General features: G+C 35.7%; 1 protein-coding gene across 12 annotated transcripts in view; it reads left to right on the top strand.

The window, feature by feature from the left end:
* LOC123554671 (patched domain-containing protein 3-like) overlaps positions 1 to 16,299 on the top strand; it is a 40,875-nt gene that overhangs the window by 16,231 nt on the left and 8,345 nt on the right. For 9 of the 12 annotated variants that reach the window (XM_053547829.1, XM_053547824.1, XM_053547825.1 and 6 more), the window contains 8 exons: positions 262 to 374; positions 987 to 1,165; positions 2,858 to 3,006; positions 3,585 to 3,608; positions 6,192 to 6,392; positions 6,633 to 8,254; positions 9,267 to 9,401; positions 10,154 to 16,210. In XM_053547829.1, coding sequence (XP_053403804.1) covers positions 262 to 374; positions 987 to 1,165; positions 2,858 to 3,006; positions 3,585 to 3,608; positions 6,192 to 6,392; positions 6,633 to 8,254; positions 9,267 to 9,401; positions 10,154 to 10,444 — 2,714 coding nt within the window. In that variant the 3' untranslated portion in view covers positions 10,445 to 16,210. The remainder of the gene's footprint in view (positions 1 to 261; positions 375 to 986; positions 1,166 to 2,857; positions 3,007 to 3,584; positions 3,609 to 6,191; positions 6,393 to 6,632; positions 8,255 to 9,266; positions 9,402 to 10,153; positions 16,211 to 16,299) is intronic. The other 3 variants (XM_053547834.1, XM_053547833.1, XM_053547835.1) reach the window with 3 other exon arrangements.

The following is a 16,299-nucleotide window of genomic DNA, read 5'->3' as shown; positions in this document are numbered from 1 at the left end:
TATGTAATATTCCTATATTTTCTAGACAGCATTTAGTGCTTTTGGCCATATTCCCTGTATGTTTTAGTGAAATTGTGTCGTGTAAATATAAATAAACGGTTTCAGTTGAATCTCAGTGTAAAATAATCATTTCGCTCAACAAGTGATAACGTATAATTCAACTTGTAGCGTTTTGCTATAATTTACTATTTAATGACATGCTGTTGACAGATTCGTAACAACCCCATATTGATCTTTATATTGATATAAGCCATTTTTCAGGACGGAAGAGCTTCGATAGTCTTGGTCAGTATCTTCGAGGCACGGAATTACTTAAATTAGAATATACAGTTCGTTCAGACACAGAAAATTCTAGAAATCTTGCTTCCAAATGGGTATGATAAAATAAGTTTTGCTTTAGTATAAAACGTATGAAAAGGAAATATACTCAGTTAATAAAAGTCGTGTGTTTCCTTTCATGCTTGATAAAATATATATTATATAAAATTTGTTTGTTTTGTTGGGTTTAAAGTCACACCGACACAATAATAGGTCATATGACGACTTTCCAGCTTTTATGGTGGAGAAAGACCCCAGGTGCCCCTCCGTGCATTATTTCATAACGAGCGGGTACCTGCATAGAACCGCCGACCTTCCGTAAGCCAGCTGAATGGCTTCCTCACATGAAGATTCAACGCCCCGAGTGAGGCTCGAACCCACATCGGTGACAGGCAAGTGATTTGAAGTCGGCGACCTTAACCACTCGGCCATGGAGCCCCCTCCCACCATTATATAAAGAATGAGACAGGTCACACCTTTGATACAAAAGATCGACTAACTTTATATAATCTAATGATTTTAGTAACTTCAATACACAATGGAACTGAACGGTAACTTTTTTGCGATACCTAATATTTCCTGATAAAGGATTTAATGAAAAGTTGTTTTAGATTAAATGAATCTTAAATGGCAAACTATAAATTATGTTATTATGTTTTATTTTCAAGGTTAACGAATTTAAAGCTAAATTAGAATCTTACAGAAACAGACATTTTGAAATAGCGTATGGACATTTTAATTCTTTGGACGAAGAACTACACGAGAACATTATCGGGGATATACTGCTGTTTGCTGCTACTATTTCACTGATGATGGTCTACGCATGTGTCGCAACAATGTCTGCAAGGTTGTCTTTCATGCTTCTTTTTCTTGGTTCAGTATTGAATTAAGCAAGGGCCATTCAATATATTTTTAAAGAAATCGATAAAATCTTATACTTTGCCAAACACTATTAGTTCATTATACCAAGGCTTTTGTTTGAATAACCAAAATCAGCTTCATTTTTATTTACTACTTTTTGTCTTTGAAGATAAGGTTAGTTTCGGCCTAAAAATACTGAGAAAATTATTGAACGACCGTAAAGATTCAGACGAAGAGACAATTGTTTTATGTTTGGAAATGAAAAACAAAATTGTCACAAAACATGTAACTTGAATGATGAAATGAGTTTGAAGTTAAAAATTTGATATGAAGCCAAATTATATTTTGATAACATCAAATGAGCACCTCTTAAAACTTTTTAACTTTCACAAATATCGTTCTAGCTGTTGGTTTCTTTAACTAAGAAAAAAATATTTATGATTTTGATAATAAACAGTTATTAATCCCCCGCCGTGGCGGAGGGATTATAGGAATGGTCTGCGTCCGTCCTTCCGTCCTTCCGTTCGTCCTTCCGTCTGTCCTTCCGTCCGTAACAAAATCGTGTCCGGTCCTAAACCCCTTGAAGGATTTTCATGAAACTTGGGTCAAATGATCACCTCATCAAGACGATGTGCAGAACCCATGAGTCAGCCTTGTCGGTTCAAGGTCAAGGTCACAACTCAAGGTCAAAGGTCTGAGCCTGCCATTTTGTGTCCGCTCTATATCTCTTAAACCCCTTGAAGGAATTTTATAAAACTTGGGTCAAATGATCACCTCATCAAGATGATGTGCAGCACCAATGAGCCTGCCATTTTGTGCCATTTTGTGTCCGCTCTATATCTCCTAAACCCCTTGAAGGAATTTTATAAAACATGGGTCAAATGATCACCTCATCAAGACGATGTGCAGAACCCGTGAGTCAGACATGCCGGCTCAAGGTCAAGGTCACAACTCAAGGTCAAAGGTTTGAGCCTTCCATTTTGTGTCCGCTCTATATCTCTTAAACACCTTGAAGGAATTTTATAAAACTTGGGTCAAATGATCACCTCATCAAGATGATGTGCAGAACCCATGAGTCAGTCATGCCGGCTCAAAATCAAGGTCACAACTTAGGGTCAAAGGTTTGAGCCTTCCATTTTGTGTCCGCTCTATATCTCCTAAACCACTTGAAGGATTTTCATCAAACTTGGGTCAAACGACCACCTCATCAAGGCGATGTGCAGAACTTATGAGTCAGCCATGTCGGCTCAAGGTCAAGGTCACAACTGAAGGTCAAAGGTTTGAGCCTTCCATTTCGTGTCCGCTCTATATCTCCTAAACCCCTTGAAGGAATTTTATAAAACTTGGGTCAAATGATTACCTCATCAGAACGGTGTGCAGAAATTATGAGTCAACCATGCCAGCTCAAGGTCAAGGTCACAACTAAGGGTCGAAGGTTTGAGCCTTCCATTTGGTGTCCACTCTGTATTTCCTTAACCCCTTGAAGGATTTTCATCAAACTTGCGTCAAATGATCACCTCATCAAGACATTTTGCAGAATTCATGAGTCAGCCATGTCAGTTCAAGGTCAAGGTCACAGCTAAAATCAAAGGTTTACCCTTTCACTATCCATAGCAGTGGCGGGTGATTTAGCTGTCTTTCAGACTGCCTTGTTACATGTATATTAAAACCTTGTTAGATGTTCCGACCAACTTGGGCAGCGTATGTTGCTTGGATTGGCAGGACTAACAGCAGCAGGGCTTGCAACTTTGGGAAGTTTCGGACTATGTGCAGCAATCGGAATTGACTTTGTGAATATTCTTGGTGTTGTTCCATTTCTTATAACAGGTAATCAGAACTGGAAAATATACAGTGATTGTTCTGTTTATGGTTTAAATGTACATATTATACTGAACAAATTTTTTCAATAGACATTTTTTTTCTTTGGCAATATTTTTTGTAGTTATATTGCATCTTTTTGACACTTCTATGACATATAGCATGCACCCTTCGTCGTTTATTGCGATTTACTTAGTTCAGGCATTTGATCTTAAAGAAGAATCTAGACAGAACAATATTGCAGTTCTATACAAACTATTGCTGTTTTTTATTTTAGATTATAGGGACGGTCTAGATTAGCTGACATTGTGACTTCATTTTTCAGTGAAAATTACCGTAACATAATAACATTGCATTAAAAAACGAATAATTTGGTTTATTAGAATAATTTACACAATCAATATAATGCGCGGTCTATTTAGAAGTTGTGATCAGTATAGTTGAATATAGTTAGCAAAAGGTTTCCAGTGTAATTAGTCACCGTTGAAAGGCAAAGCGGTTATGCTGTTGATCTGCATCGCGTGTCCATGTGTCCGTTTAACATTTTGTCGAAAGCATAACTCCAAAACTTCAGTATTACTTCACAGAAGATAGATGCCATTTAGAAAAAGGTATGGTGTACAAGATCAATAACTGCATGCTGCTTATTTAAAATAATCTCCCTTTCTATGATTTACTCATAAACCGTATATCAGAAGAATACTCCAAACCTGTTATATTCATAAAATGAAAGAGTGTATTGGACAAGAAATAAACACTACCTTGCTGACATTCTGAATTATCTGCATGTTTTGATTTGGTCATAACACTTACATCTGGAGAAAAACTTTGTTATTGTTAAATGGTGGCACTTAGCTCCTTTTTGTAATTACTAGAGATAAAAGACTAGAAATACATTTAAACAACCTCTTATCCATAAGCGTTCGGTGGATCTTCTTCAAACTTTATTTTAACATTCTTATAATGTTTTCTTGTACATTTCTTCAAAAAGGACTTGTATTCCCTTGAACGGTCCAGTAGAGATAAGAATAGAAATATATTTAAGTGACTTTTCTTTGAACCGCGTGGCTGATGCTCATTAACTGAGCCGCACCATGAGAAAACCAACATAATACATTTGCGACCAGTATGAATCCAGAACAGCCTGCACATCCGCGCAGTCTGGTCAGGATCCATGCTGTTCGCTAACGGTTTCTTTAATTGTAATAGGCTTTGAAAGCGAACAGCATGCATCCCGACCAGACTGCGTGAATACGCAGGTTGGTCTGTATCCATGCTGGTCGCAAATGCACTATGTTGATTTTCGTATGGTGCGGCTCAAATATTTCGCGTAGGATCTTTATACGACTTTCCTCACACAATTTGTTTTCAGATTTTAGGAGTTATTGACATGTTATATATTTTTGCACTAAACACATTTGTTACCAATCGCTCGTGATTCAGTATGTTTTAATATATTGGATGTCAAATGGTCAAATTCAGGTGAGCGACTCGGGGCCACTATTGCTCTTGTTACAACTTACTGATTGCTCTATGGCAGACACCATTGAGAAGTAGTGCAGCGAACAAGAACCATAACTAACTTTCAATACACTTTTATCAATATCATAACTGCAAATCTTTTGAATGGAATTTTGTTAATCATCGTGTAATGTCAGAGGAAATTGGGAGGATGTACACTGCGTAAGATCATATAACTCGTCCTTCCTTTCTTTTTGAGTTTCATTCCTTCATTGCTTTAACTCATTACACTCTTGTCCGGAGAAGAAGTCTAAAACTATGGTAGGGATTTATTACAGCTTCATGCAGTGACAGAGGCCATGCAATAGAAGTGCAGTGTACAAGAATCATAACTTTTCTTGTGATTGTTATCTTTAATTAACACTGATTTTTCAAAACTTCAGAATATATTCAGAAAATTCGGCAAATAAAAAAGCAGAGTCGTATGCTCTAGTTTTTTTATCTAGACTGGTTTTTAAAAAATTGACCTCTCACAAGTTTTCATGAGGGGAGTCTATGGGAAAATCACAATTTTGATAACATTTTTGCGAATAGAATTTTTGTACAATGTTGATTTTAATGAAACTTCTCACAGTCGTAAAGAGACATATGGAAATAAAGTGAATAGGATGTTTTAATATCATACTTAGAAATATAGTATTGTTACCGTTGTAAAAAATTACTCACCGGTTGCCATAAGTTCGTAAAATGATTTTATTCTACGTTTTCCGGATAAATGACGTAACGCGCTTTTGTTTGGTTTATCAAAAGTGTAGAACTACCATTAATTTACTTGTCCGAGGCATAACTGTTAACTGCTGAAATGATTTAGCTGAAAAGATTTACACAGATAGAGGACACTGCGAGGAAGTGTATTGTGCAAGAATCATACTTTTGAAATTCTTACATTTTGAAGGGATTTGCTAAAACTCTTCACTATGACAAAGGAAATTGAGAGGAAGTGTAGTGTGCATGTGCATTAACCCTTCTTTTCTTACTTCTTGAATTATCTCCATTAAGTAAATTTCCTTGAAACTTCTAAAAAGATTTTTAAAACATTTCAAGCTTGGCAAAACAGTGAATGAACTGTAAACTTTATATATCATAACTTCTAAATACATATTTAACACTGTAATTCTTATATAGCCATAAGATCTAACACTGTTACTTTCGCTGTCTAGTATGAATACAGTTCATTATTTCAACATATTTCCTCATTTTGACGATATTTTACAAAAACATGTTTGCCTTTCGGGAAATGGCCATGTCCAACATTGTTCTTTTTTGTAACTGTAATGACGTGTAAATGATGTATAGGGACAGTGCCTATCCAATGCATTTAGAAAAGTTCAGCGATATATATTAATAAATTGGTTTAAGTCAGGAAAGATGATTTCGTGCATTTGGGTAATATTATTTAATTCGTGAACAGCCATCTGGCACAGTGAAACTCCAAAGGATATTTAGATATGACTGCAGTTAGTTACGTTCAACATGGTGAAAAAAAATTATAACAGACATCATTTAAGGTTTGTTTTACACAAGTATCGGCGGATTAACTTACCGCATATTTTTGCAACGGACATCTGAATTTGTGCAGTTCACATTTTTCATGATAAGAAAAAGTTCAACATACCTGCATTGAATACTGCAATTTTCGAGTGTCATTCATCATTTGATTATTTTGTTTTAAGGTATTGGAATAGACGATATGTTTCTACTGCTGTCTGGTCTGTCAGAATCGCAGGTGAAGGATACACCTGAAGAAAAGATTGCCGAAACGATGCGCATATCATGTGTTGGCATTACGATTACTACTCTTACAGACGTCATTGCATTCATGTCTGGAATTGGATCTACTTTCGTAGCTGTTAGAAATTTCTGTATTTATACAGGTAGGTGATAAAACTGCCAATTTCAGTATCATTAGGTAATGAAATAGAAGAAACTTGAATATTAATATTGCATTAGTTCAGGAATTACGATAATTTTCGTGCAGCTGTTATACCCTGAAACTCTATTATATGCTGAATTTTTAGCAGTGTTCATTTTATGTAAACATCCATTGTTAATATTTTCACTATTCGATTTATTTGCTCTTATATTTCTTTATTTATTTATGGTATTTCCATCAGGTGTTGCCGTTTTCTTCTGTTACATCAACAACGTTACCTTCTTCGCGGCTTGCATTGTGATAAATGAACGTAGAGTGAAAGACCGACGCCATTTCCTAACGTGCAAACAAATTAAAACCAAAGAAGAATTGCGTGAAGTAGGAAAGTCTCAAAGATATGTGTTCTGTTGCGGAGGTCGAGCACCTAGGAATAGAGAGGAAGCAGAAAGTTGGATAGATAAATTTCCACGTTGGATTATTCCTAAAATAGTGTTAAAACTACCCTTCAAAGTTATTATCATTATTATGTTTATGGGCTATATGGCGGGAGCAATTTACGGTTGCATAAATATTAAACAAGGTATACTTTTAACACAGTTAGCGAACTTTGATTCTTATTTTTATAAATTTTCTGACTGGAATGAGAAGTTTTTTCCTCGCCAGACTGGGGTGTCGTTTATAATCCAGGATACATATGATTATTCCGATAATGATACTCAGTCAAAGCTTTTCAGTCTGGTATCAGAGGCTCGGTCAAGCCGATACTTTGACGACAATTTTGAAGTCAACTGGTTAAAGTCATATAGTCTTTCTATGTACTACAATACATCGTCTAAATCTGCTTTTATTGCTGGATTGCAAAGATTCCTCAGTGTCCAGCAGAATGCTGCATTTGAAAATGATGTTGTTATAGACGACGCCAGTAAGGAAATAACAGCGTCGAGAGTATACGTAGTTTCCTCGAATTTAGCGGGAAGCCAGGAGGACGGGAAAATGATGCTGGAGTCACGCAGCATTGCATCCGCTGCCGAAATTGACTGTTTCGCTCTTTCTCCATTATTTGTTTATTATGAGCAGTTTGTTCTCATACTAGAACAAACTATGCAGTCCGTTGGAATTGCCCTGGCTTCTGTGTTTGTAGTCACTTGTATTTTCATGCCGCACCCAGTCTTAGTTGTTTTTGTAACGATTGTAGTTACAATGATTATGACAGGGGTTTTTGGATATATGCTTTATATTGATGTTGCCTTAAGTGCGATCACTATGATTCAATTGATTATGTGTATCGGGTTTTCAGTTGACTTCTCAGCTCATATATGTCATGGCTATATGATATCTAACGGTCAAACCCGTGACATGAAAGTTAAACATGCTATTGATGAAACTGGAGCTCCGATTTTTCACGGTGCTGTTTCATCCTTGATTGGCATCGTTGTGCTCAATGTAGCAAAATCTTACATTTTTCGGACGTTTGCAGCAGTTTTATCTTTTGTGCTTTTCTTTGGTGTCACTCATGCCCTTTTGTTGCTGCCGGTCGTTTTATCATGTATAGGACCTTTGAATAAGAAAGTCATAAATACAGAGGAAGAAAAATCAAGTACTAAGGAAGATCGAACAATCATCCCTTCTACAGCTGAGTATAGATCAGATGAGCCTAAAACACAAAACGTGTTTGAAAATGGCCTGGATATTTTGAATAATGAAGAAACGGGAATTAAAGTTCAGTCTAAAAACGCGGCATCTGAGCAACAACCGGCTAGTATGACATTTACATACGATAATAAAACTTTTGATGTTGAAAGAGGCAATGAGGAACAACAAGAAAATAGCAGTGATACACACAGTCTAGACAGGCACATTAAGGTAAGATTTTCGGATTGACTGTATAAAAAATCTATAAAATGATAAATTCTTAGATTATTTCTTTGTATATATTTTTTAGAGGAAGGTCAGTTAAACTATATATGCCCAAAACATAAGTCTATAACTATATAATAAATAGTCTGAGAGATAGGTACGGAAACCATTATTTCATAAAATAACATTCTTGTCGGCACAAGACATTTGTTTTGTTACGTCTTTGCTAAATAATTTATGACTTTCAAGTTTTTCGACAAGGTATCGAACATGAATACTAAATACTACACTATATTCAAATTATGTATTAATGAAAATTTTAGGCTAGGCCCAAAAACCTCTTAAATTGATATATAAATGTTAAAATTCTAAAGGCGTATGAAGTGTTTTAAAAAGACGAGTTTGGTAATATATTTAGCAAGTAGTTATTTTCGGCCAACTGTATTATTAGGGCTCCGCTATCACGTCGAAGCCTAAAGAGACTCTGCTTCTCTGTTGACATGCCTGTTTTTCATGTCGGGATAAATTGTCCTGACTATTCAGTTTGTAATAGCAATTCTGGCACACCTCCTTTCCACAAAAAAGCACAGACTCTCTCGTGTAGTTTTCACGTTAAATGTAAGGCTCTGTGAAAAAGTGCATTTAAAATTGCAATTCTTGTGGGGCCAGAACGGGTGTTTCCCTAACTTCGGCATTTCTTAAAACTAGGTATATATATGTGTCGCGAAATTATGGCATTTTGTACTGTTTAAAAGCACTGTTTATTTCTCTCCTTCTCCAACGAGATAGTAGTAGGCAGCGCATATTATTCATTGACCTATTTTCACGGTCAAGCTCAATTGGAATTGAAAACTCTTATATGATATTGTACTTTTTGTTTTTCGTAGGATCTATATTTTTGTAAATATTGTCTTAAACAGCAAAAGTTTATATCCGGTTGAGGTTTAGGTGGGTGAGCGGGGTCCTTCGAATACTTTATTTCTAGAGTTTACATTTTTTATTTATTTATTTATTTTAGGTAAAACAGTTTTCCAAGCCGGCATTAGCCTTAGAGTTCCCGACTGATGACACATCAGACAACTTAGTACCAATGATGGCGTTACAGGCGTGGAGAGAATTGCAGGAAGAAGAAAACAAAGTAAAAGTAGGACGTGTATGACTTTCAAAGCTTTAATTATATAGATTAATATTGTTTTTGTATTTATTGATGGTATTTAAAACTGCCTAACTAATCAGACTTCCGGTCTTCCTCGTGTTATAGAAAAAAATCTATTAGCATGTTTGATTTTCAAGCAGAGAGGGTCGCAGCTTTTATGAAGTACGTGTTTCAACAATCAAAGAACTATTTAGGAAATAAGCTGGCTGGATTTTTAGAAGAAAATGTTTTCCATTTTTCATCCCATTTGATCATGCTTGATTACAAAAATTAAACAGCCTTTGAATATTGCTGAAGGAGGTGTAACTTAGCTTTTAACACGGATGACTCTAAACAGTATTCTAATGTGAAGTGCAGTGCACTTCGAACTACTTGGAAAATTATAACCTTTTTACTATCTAAAATTTGACTTTGTCTGACAATATTGTATATGTTTCTTTAAAGCAATGACTTATCTATGAATACAACATACCAATAATTGACCATTATCTAATTTAATTATACAATGCATTAAAATCTAATTGGTCCGACGTTATGAATATTATTCCAGATGAAAGGTATGTCGTTCTAATCACTTATTTTGGATTCCGTTGCTCTTTTTGTCTTTGAATTCGAAAATAACGTGATCAAATTGCAATGTAAAAGCAGTTTTGAAGGTATATCCATATGCTTTAGTATTGTAGGAATAAATCTCATTAAACATGCAATCTAAATATACATTAATATACAAACAAATCATCTTCATGCAGATGAAGCAGCTATCTAAGTCTGAAGTTACGCTACAAATTCAGGACGAAACAATATCGGATGAAGTGGGATTCAAACATTCGGGTGGCGTATCTCCGTGTTTTGGAGGGTATGAAACTGAAGAAAGATCTAATGAAGATGAAAGAAAGATAACAAATTCAAAACGAGCACGATCTCCGGATAAGAAAAGTCCACATAGAAAAAGTTTGCCACCAGAGACTGTTCAGATGTATCACGTAAGCGCACGTGGTTCTCGCTCCCCAGAAAAAAATCAGGGGAAGCAAACACCGTAAAATAGATATTTGAGACTAGCGAACTACAAAAAACCACCAGCATACAATAAACACTGATCGTATTTTGTATACTGTTTCAAAACACTGAACGTAATTTGTTCATGAAGTCAAAAGGTAATATACAAGTTCATTCCATACCTTTACAACACAGGAAGATTTCTCATATTTTTCTCGGACCTCTTTGTCGGCTTAATTGTAATCACATTTAAGATCATATTTCATCTTTGGAAACAGAGTGCTTTTGCTCAAAGGGTTCAGTAAGTAAGCTCAAAAATTTACTCCTGCAGTAAATTAGGAAACGGACTTATATATTGTTTTATTCCAAACATATCTAAGTCTATAAGATTAAAACAATCTGATACTAAAATGTTTATGTTGTGACATAGGCACACGAAAAGTTCTCTTTCTTGTAAGAGAATGACACCGAAACGTATTTTATATAGCTGCAACAGTTTTGTATTACCTTGGTTAGTTTTTTTGTTAAAGTTTAACAGCGAGTTTTGTCAACATGGTGAGATAGCTGCTAACCAAATATTGCTTTTCCTTATTTACTCAGCCGCGAAAACAAATGTGACATTTAAATTATAACATTTTCGTCAGAATTATTCTGCAATAAAAGCTCATTTAAATTCTTTAAGAAATGTTCTTGATACATCTTCAATTCTTGGTTCTAATGCCAGTTATACCAGTTATGGAATCCAATAACTCTCTTTTATTGAATAATGCTCTTACTGCTAATAAAATCAAATTAAAGATCCTTTGGAAATATAGATTGCAGCCAAGTCAAATGGTAGCAAATTTGGTTTGACTGCGTCTGTTCATGAGAGGTAATGAAATATGCAATAGGCCTCGGGCCCCTCAGCACCGTCTTGAGGGCAAATCTGATAAGTACATACGAATGGAAGATTATTACCCTTGTATTTTACATTTATTGAATAATGAAAATGTTACAAAAGCACTTGTCACTTTTGTTATACAGAGATATATAATTTGATATCATGTTATTCTTATTTGTGAGTCCAATTGTGCAATGTTACCTGCTATATTGTATTGTGGTGTTTGACCCTTGTTGGAAGCAATCAAAAGGACTAATTTAAAAATTGTTGATTTGGCTAATTGATAGTTTGTACACATATTTTGAATATGTACGTTATATGAATATGTTGCTACACTGTCATTTATTACCATTCTCTTTACCATATTTTCCTGTATTTTTTACTATTTTACAAAGCTGTAAATAATCATTTACTTGCCAAAATACTTGACGATTTAATACGTCAATGGACAATTAAGAATCTTCTGTTTGCAAGTGGATGAGAAGACGTTGACGAAAACTGTTCTATTAAAGTTGTATTAGTTATATGTTGAGTGTCAGAGAAATGATTAAAAAATCAACGTATACAGAGTAGCTATATCTTTGATGAAATAGTCAAGCATTTAACACGTTTACGAAAAAATGAATTAAATAATGCATATAAAAGGGCTATATCTACGTTTTAAGTTAAGGCGAAACAATGTGACTGGCATGTATGAACTTTGTTAGTAAACACAAAATGATGCAGCTGATAACATTATAATACACACACAATTTATTATTTAAAATCAAATTACAAAATTTACGTAATTATAACAACACAGCTGTTGTGCAGACTCACGCCATTCCCGAAATCCAGTTATGAAGACATAGAATTATTGCAAAGACTAAAATCATTCATCCAGATAATAACGTTGATAAAATGAGCAATTTGATTGTCGGGAGGTCTAAATGGTCGGTAAAAGTTTTAGAGAAGAAAATCAATTCAAAGTGCTTACAAGCTTTTTAATAGTAATAATTCTGTGTGTTGAACTCCTTCCCTAATTAATACTCGCACAAAAGCAACTTGGTCAGGTATGTTGATGATTTGTTTATTCTATTCTTTAACAGTTCTTAATATCATCATCTGCACATAGACGGGTTTGGAAGGCAGGTCGTATAGTAAGTCTTTCATAAATATAGGTAAGAGCAGTCCCATAACAGGCACTAAGGGCACGTTGCTAACACTTAGAAGATGCATTCTTGACAGCACTTTGCTGTGCCCGACTGAAGACAGTTTATTCAAACTTCATCGAAAACTTTGCATTAAGTGGGTCCCATTGAGATTAATTAGGTATTAACAATCAATTATTCAATAGATGATAAAATGTGTTATTACATACTCGTTTCTATTCCCCGTTAAGTTACACTGGTACCGGAAACGTCAATATTTTTCCATACACTGACGCTTGAATTTCATATCGGGTGCGTGACGTAATTCAGTGCGTGTTGTTGCACTATTTTTTCTATTTAGTTCAGTATCGTCATACCTATTCAGGCTGTAGAACAAAATTATGATAATTACATCATATTTATACGTGTAGATGCTTATGTAATAAAAAGGTTATTATCTTTGCATCGGGAAATATGCACTCGTTCTTCATCGGAAGAATATTGCGCTCCTAAAGTCGCGCAATATTTCCGCCGAAGAACTCGTGCATATTTCCCAATACAAAGCTAATAACCTATAAATATATTTCAAGAAGGGTCATAAATTGTTAACCTATCAGAATATTGTACTTTTGCAATATCAGCATCAGAAAAAATGTTTTTCATGATATTTACATTTGGGAAAAACTGGCAATCATGAGTCTTTTAATCACAATTCTGGTTTTGTCGATCTATTCTAATTTAGTCGATGTCAGGATTCGGACCTACGACAATATAGCGACACGGGCAATATCGAATTCAACTGCGCTATCGCCACATTCCTTTAACTGAATGTGCAAGTTACACTAAAATTATGGTCCTGAATATTCAGCTAATTAGACTACAGTTTACGAAGATCCTATGGAAGCATAGAACGTTACCAAGCTAAAGAATATCCGATGAAAGTCAGTCAGTTTTAAGGGAATACTGATAAATGATGACATAGATATTTAAAACACTGACATGAACACCACCCAGAGAAGTAAGTTATTGTTCTTACTATCCATTGTTCATTTCTGAAACGGTTTTCACGTAAAGGAGGGCTGCAACCAATGATCTATGCTGCGTCTACGAAGATATATCGACGAGCAAGTATTTACTATGTGCAATTATGGTCGCTAAGCCACTATGTTGGTTTTCCCACGGTGCGGCTCATTTAGTTTCCACTTCTTTCTTGTTAAATCCGATGTCTTGCTTTTTCTTAAACAAAGTTGCATCCGCGCAGTCTTGTCAGGATCCATACTGTTCGCTAATAGTTTCTCTAATTGCTACAGGCTTTGAAAGCGAACAGCATGGATCCTGACCAGACTACGCAGTCTGGTCTGGATCCATGCTGATTGCAAAGCCACTATGTTGGTTTTCCCATGGCACGGCTCAAATGCAGATCAGTCGCCTACGTCTTCTGTCTAATGCTACAAAAATAGAAAAGTTACCGTCCACAGTTGATTAGAACTCAACATTGGCACATGTTACAATTTTTTCTGCGTATGTGTTCGAATTTTAAAGGGACACACGCATATTGTCTCTCTCTATTTATATTTACTGTAAAGGTTCTTGCAATTTTTAAGTAACACATCGAGTTACTGATGAATGCACTGTCGAACTGAAAGTCGATGGATGGGGTGGGGGAGTGGGGGTCGGGAGGGAGATGGACTAGTGGGTATAAAAGTAAGCGATTGCTCTTGTAACTGTTCATTAGGGACTAACAAATATATTATAATTATTAAAGTCTTGCTTCCTTTTGTCTCAAACTTGATTGATATTACTAGTATCATGTCATTCCGGAAAGCAAAAAGACGATGTTTGGGATGGGGGTAGAGGACTTTCGGCGGGGCGACATTCGGCAGCGTGATGTTTGGCGGGGCCACGTTTGCCGGGCGGCATTCGGCGAGGCTACACCCTGCGGGGCGCCATAACAACGTTTCTCGCTCTGTCGCTACGACAGAATGAAATCATATAATATATATAAAAAAATGACATAAATCACCCACCATACCAGGTTCATGCATTTATTATGTTTTCAACAGCACATCAATACCAAATATCAGAATATCCTGACATAACCTGATACAAGGCAGGTCATATTGTTTCATAAAGAATATCCATGTCGATAATATGATCATATAAAAAAGAAGTGGTACTTTCCAACAGTATTTCATTTAATTACATCATTACAACGGTTGGTGGGCCGGTGGTTTAGTGGTAACACGCTTGACTGTCAATCCAGAGGTCCGGGGTTCGAATCCCGGTCCAGACACTGGAAATTTCTTAGATGCTGTTGAGTGTCCCCCACCTCACTTAGAGGCCTGCAATGGTTCTTCCCAGAAAATACGGCTTCGCGTGTATCGGTACTATACACCGGGCACGTTAAAAAACTAGACTGCCTATTCGCAAAGAGCTAGGCTAAATTACCCAAACAAGTCTGTATCGATCTCTATCTGTTCTTGAGGACTTTATCTGACTCTGTCCCTCTGGTCAGGTCGCTCTGTAACTGTACTAGAAGGGGATGATTTTCGCGCCCTGTGTGACTGCGTTTGCTATATGTAAAGCGCCTTTGAACGTGTTTATCATGAAAAAGGGTGCTATAAAAATCTGATATAATAATAATGATGATAATAATAATGATAATAATAATGATAATAATAAAAATAATAATAATAAACGGAATCTCAGAAATTGGATGGATGTTATGTGCTGATACATTAATGATTCCCCAGAGACATTGGAGGCCAGACTGTCTGTTTGACCCACCGGCACCAGACCAGAAAGAAAAAACAAAACACTGTACATGTTATATCCTGCCTCTAGGTATACTATATATAAGAACGATTGTCATTAAAGGAAAAATATACAAACCAATTTCACACCTACAAGGCACAGTTCCTATGTACTATGCATATTTGAACAAGTGGTAATTTATCTGCCATCGTGCACTAGTCACATTGCACTAGTCACATTGCCGTAACATTTCTTTACGCAGATACATTCCACGTAATTTATATTTTGATAAGACTAGTCACTAGACTGATAATAAAGAAGTTGTCAAAAAAAATTAAACTTTTATAGGTTTTCTTTTATGTAATAGAGACAAATCTTAATGACCTAGCCTGACCTTGCCCGGCAGCTCATTGGGTCAGGCCAGGCCAGACCAGACGAGACCAGGCCAGGCCAGACTATACATCTGCAAGCGGCAGAGCTTAATAACTAGAGCAGATGTATTTTGAATTGTTATAGGTAATATATATTTTTTTTGCTGAGTCATTGCATAAAAGTTTTTATATGAAAATAATGAAGAAGCATAAAATCATAAAAACTTAACCCCCCCCCCCCCCCTCCCCCCCGCTCCACACACACACACACACAACACACACCACCACCACCCCATTTTATATTTAAAGACATTATTATTTGGTTAAAAAGTACATGATGAATGCAATTCCTCTCAGGCCATTGGTATATTTATTACATATTTGAAACCAATGATTTGCCTCTTATCACTTTAACTCGCTTACATGCTTACATTGACAACTTGTTTTAAAATGTACCATGTGGTAAACACATTAAGACTTGTTTACAAAGTGCTGCTTGAATGAGTCGCGTACAACTACATAACGATAAATAACCTTGAATTCATTTCCTGTTCAGTGCGTCACCAGTCAACTACTTATAAAATCTAGTACAGTGCATTAAACACTCCGTAGTAGTTATATAATGAGACATGCATTTATGTTTATGAATAAGAACGGATATGTATAATCTTACTGGTAAGATTGTTTTCGTATTTTATGTCATATAAATAGAAAGAAGTAAAACAGTAACTAGAATCTTACCAGAGTTCATTGCATATGTTATA

Source organism: Mercenaria mercenaria, chromosome 7 (assembly GCF_021730395.1).
Source record: "Mercenaria mercenaria strain notata chromosome 7, MADL_Memer_1, whole genome shotgun sequence".
NCBI lineage: Eukaryota > Metazoa > Mollusca > Bivalvia > Venerida > Veneridae > Mercenaria > Mercenaria mercenaria.
Note: the sequence above shows the minus strand (reverse complement) of the source record. Positions and strands in the feature narration are given on the sequence as shown.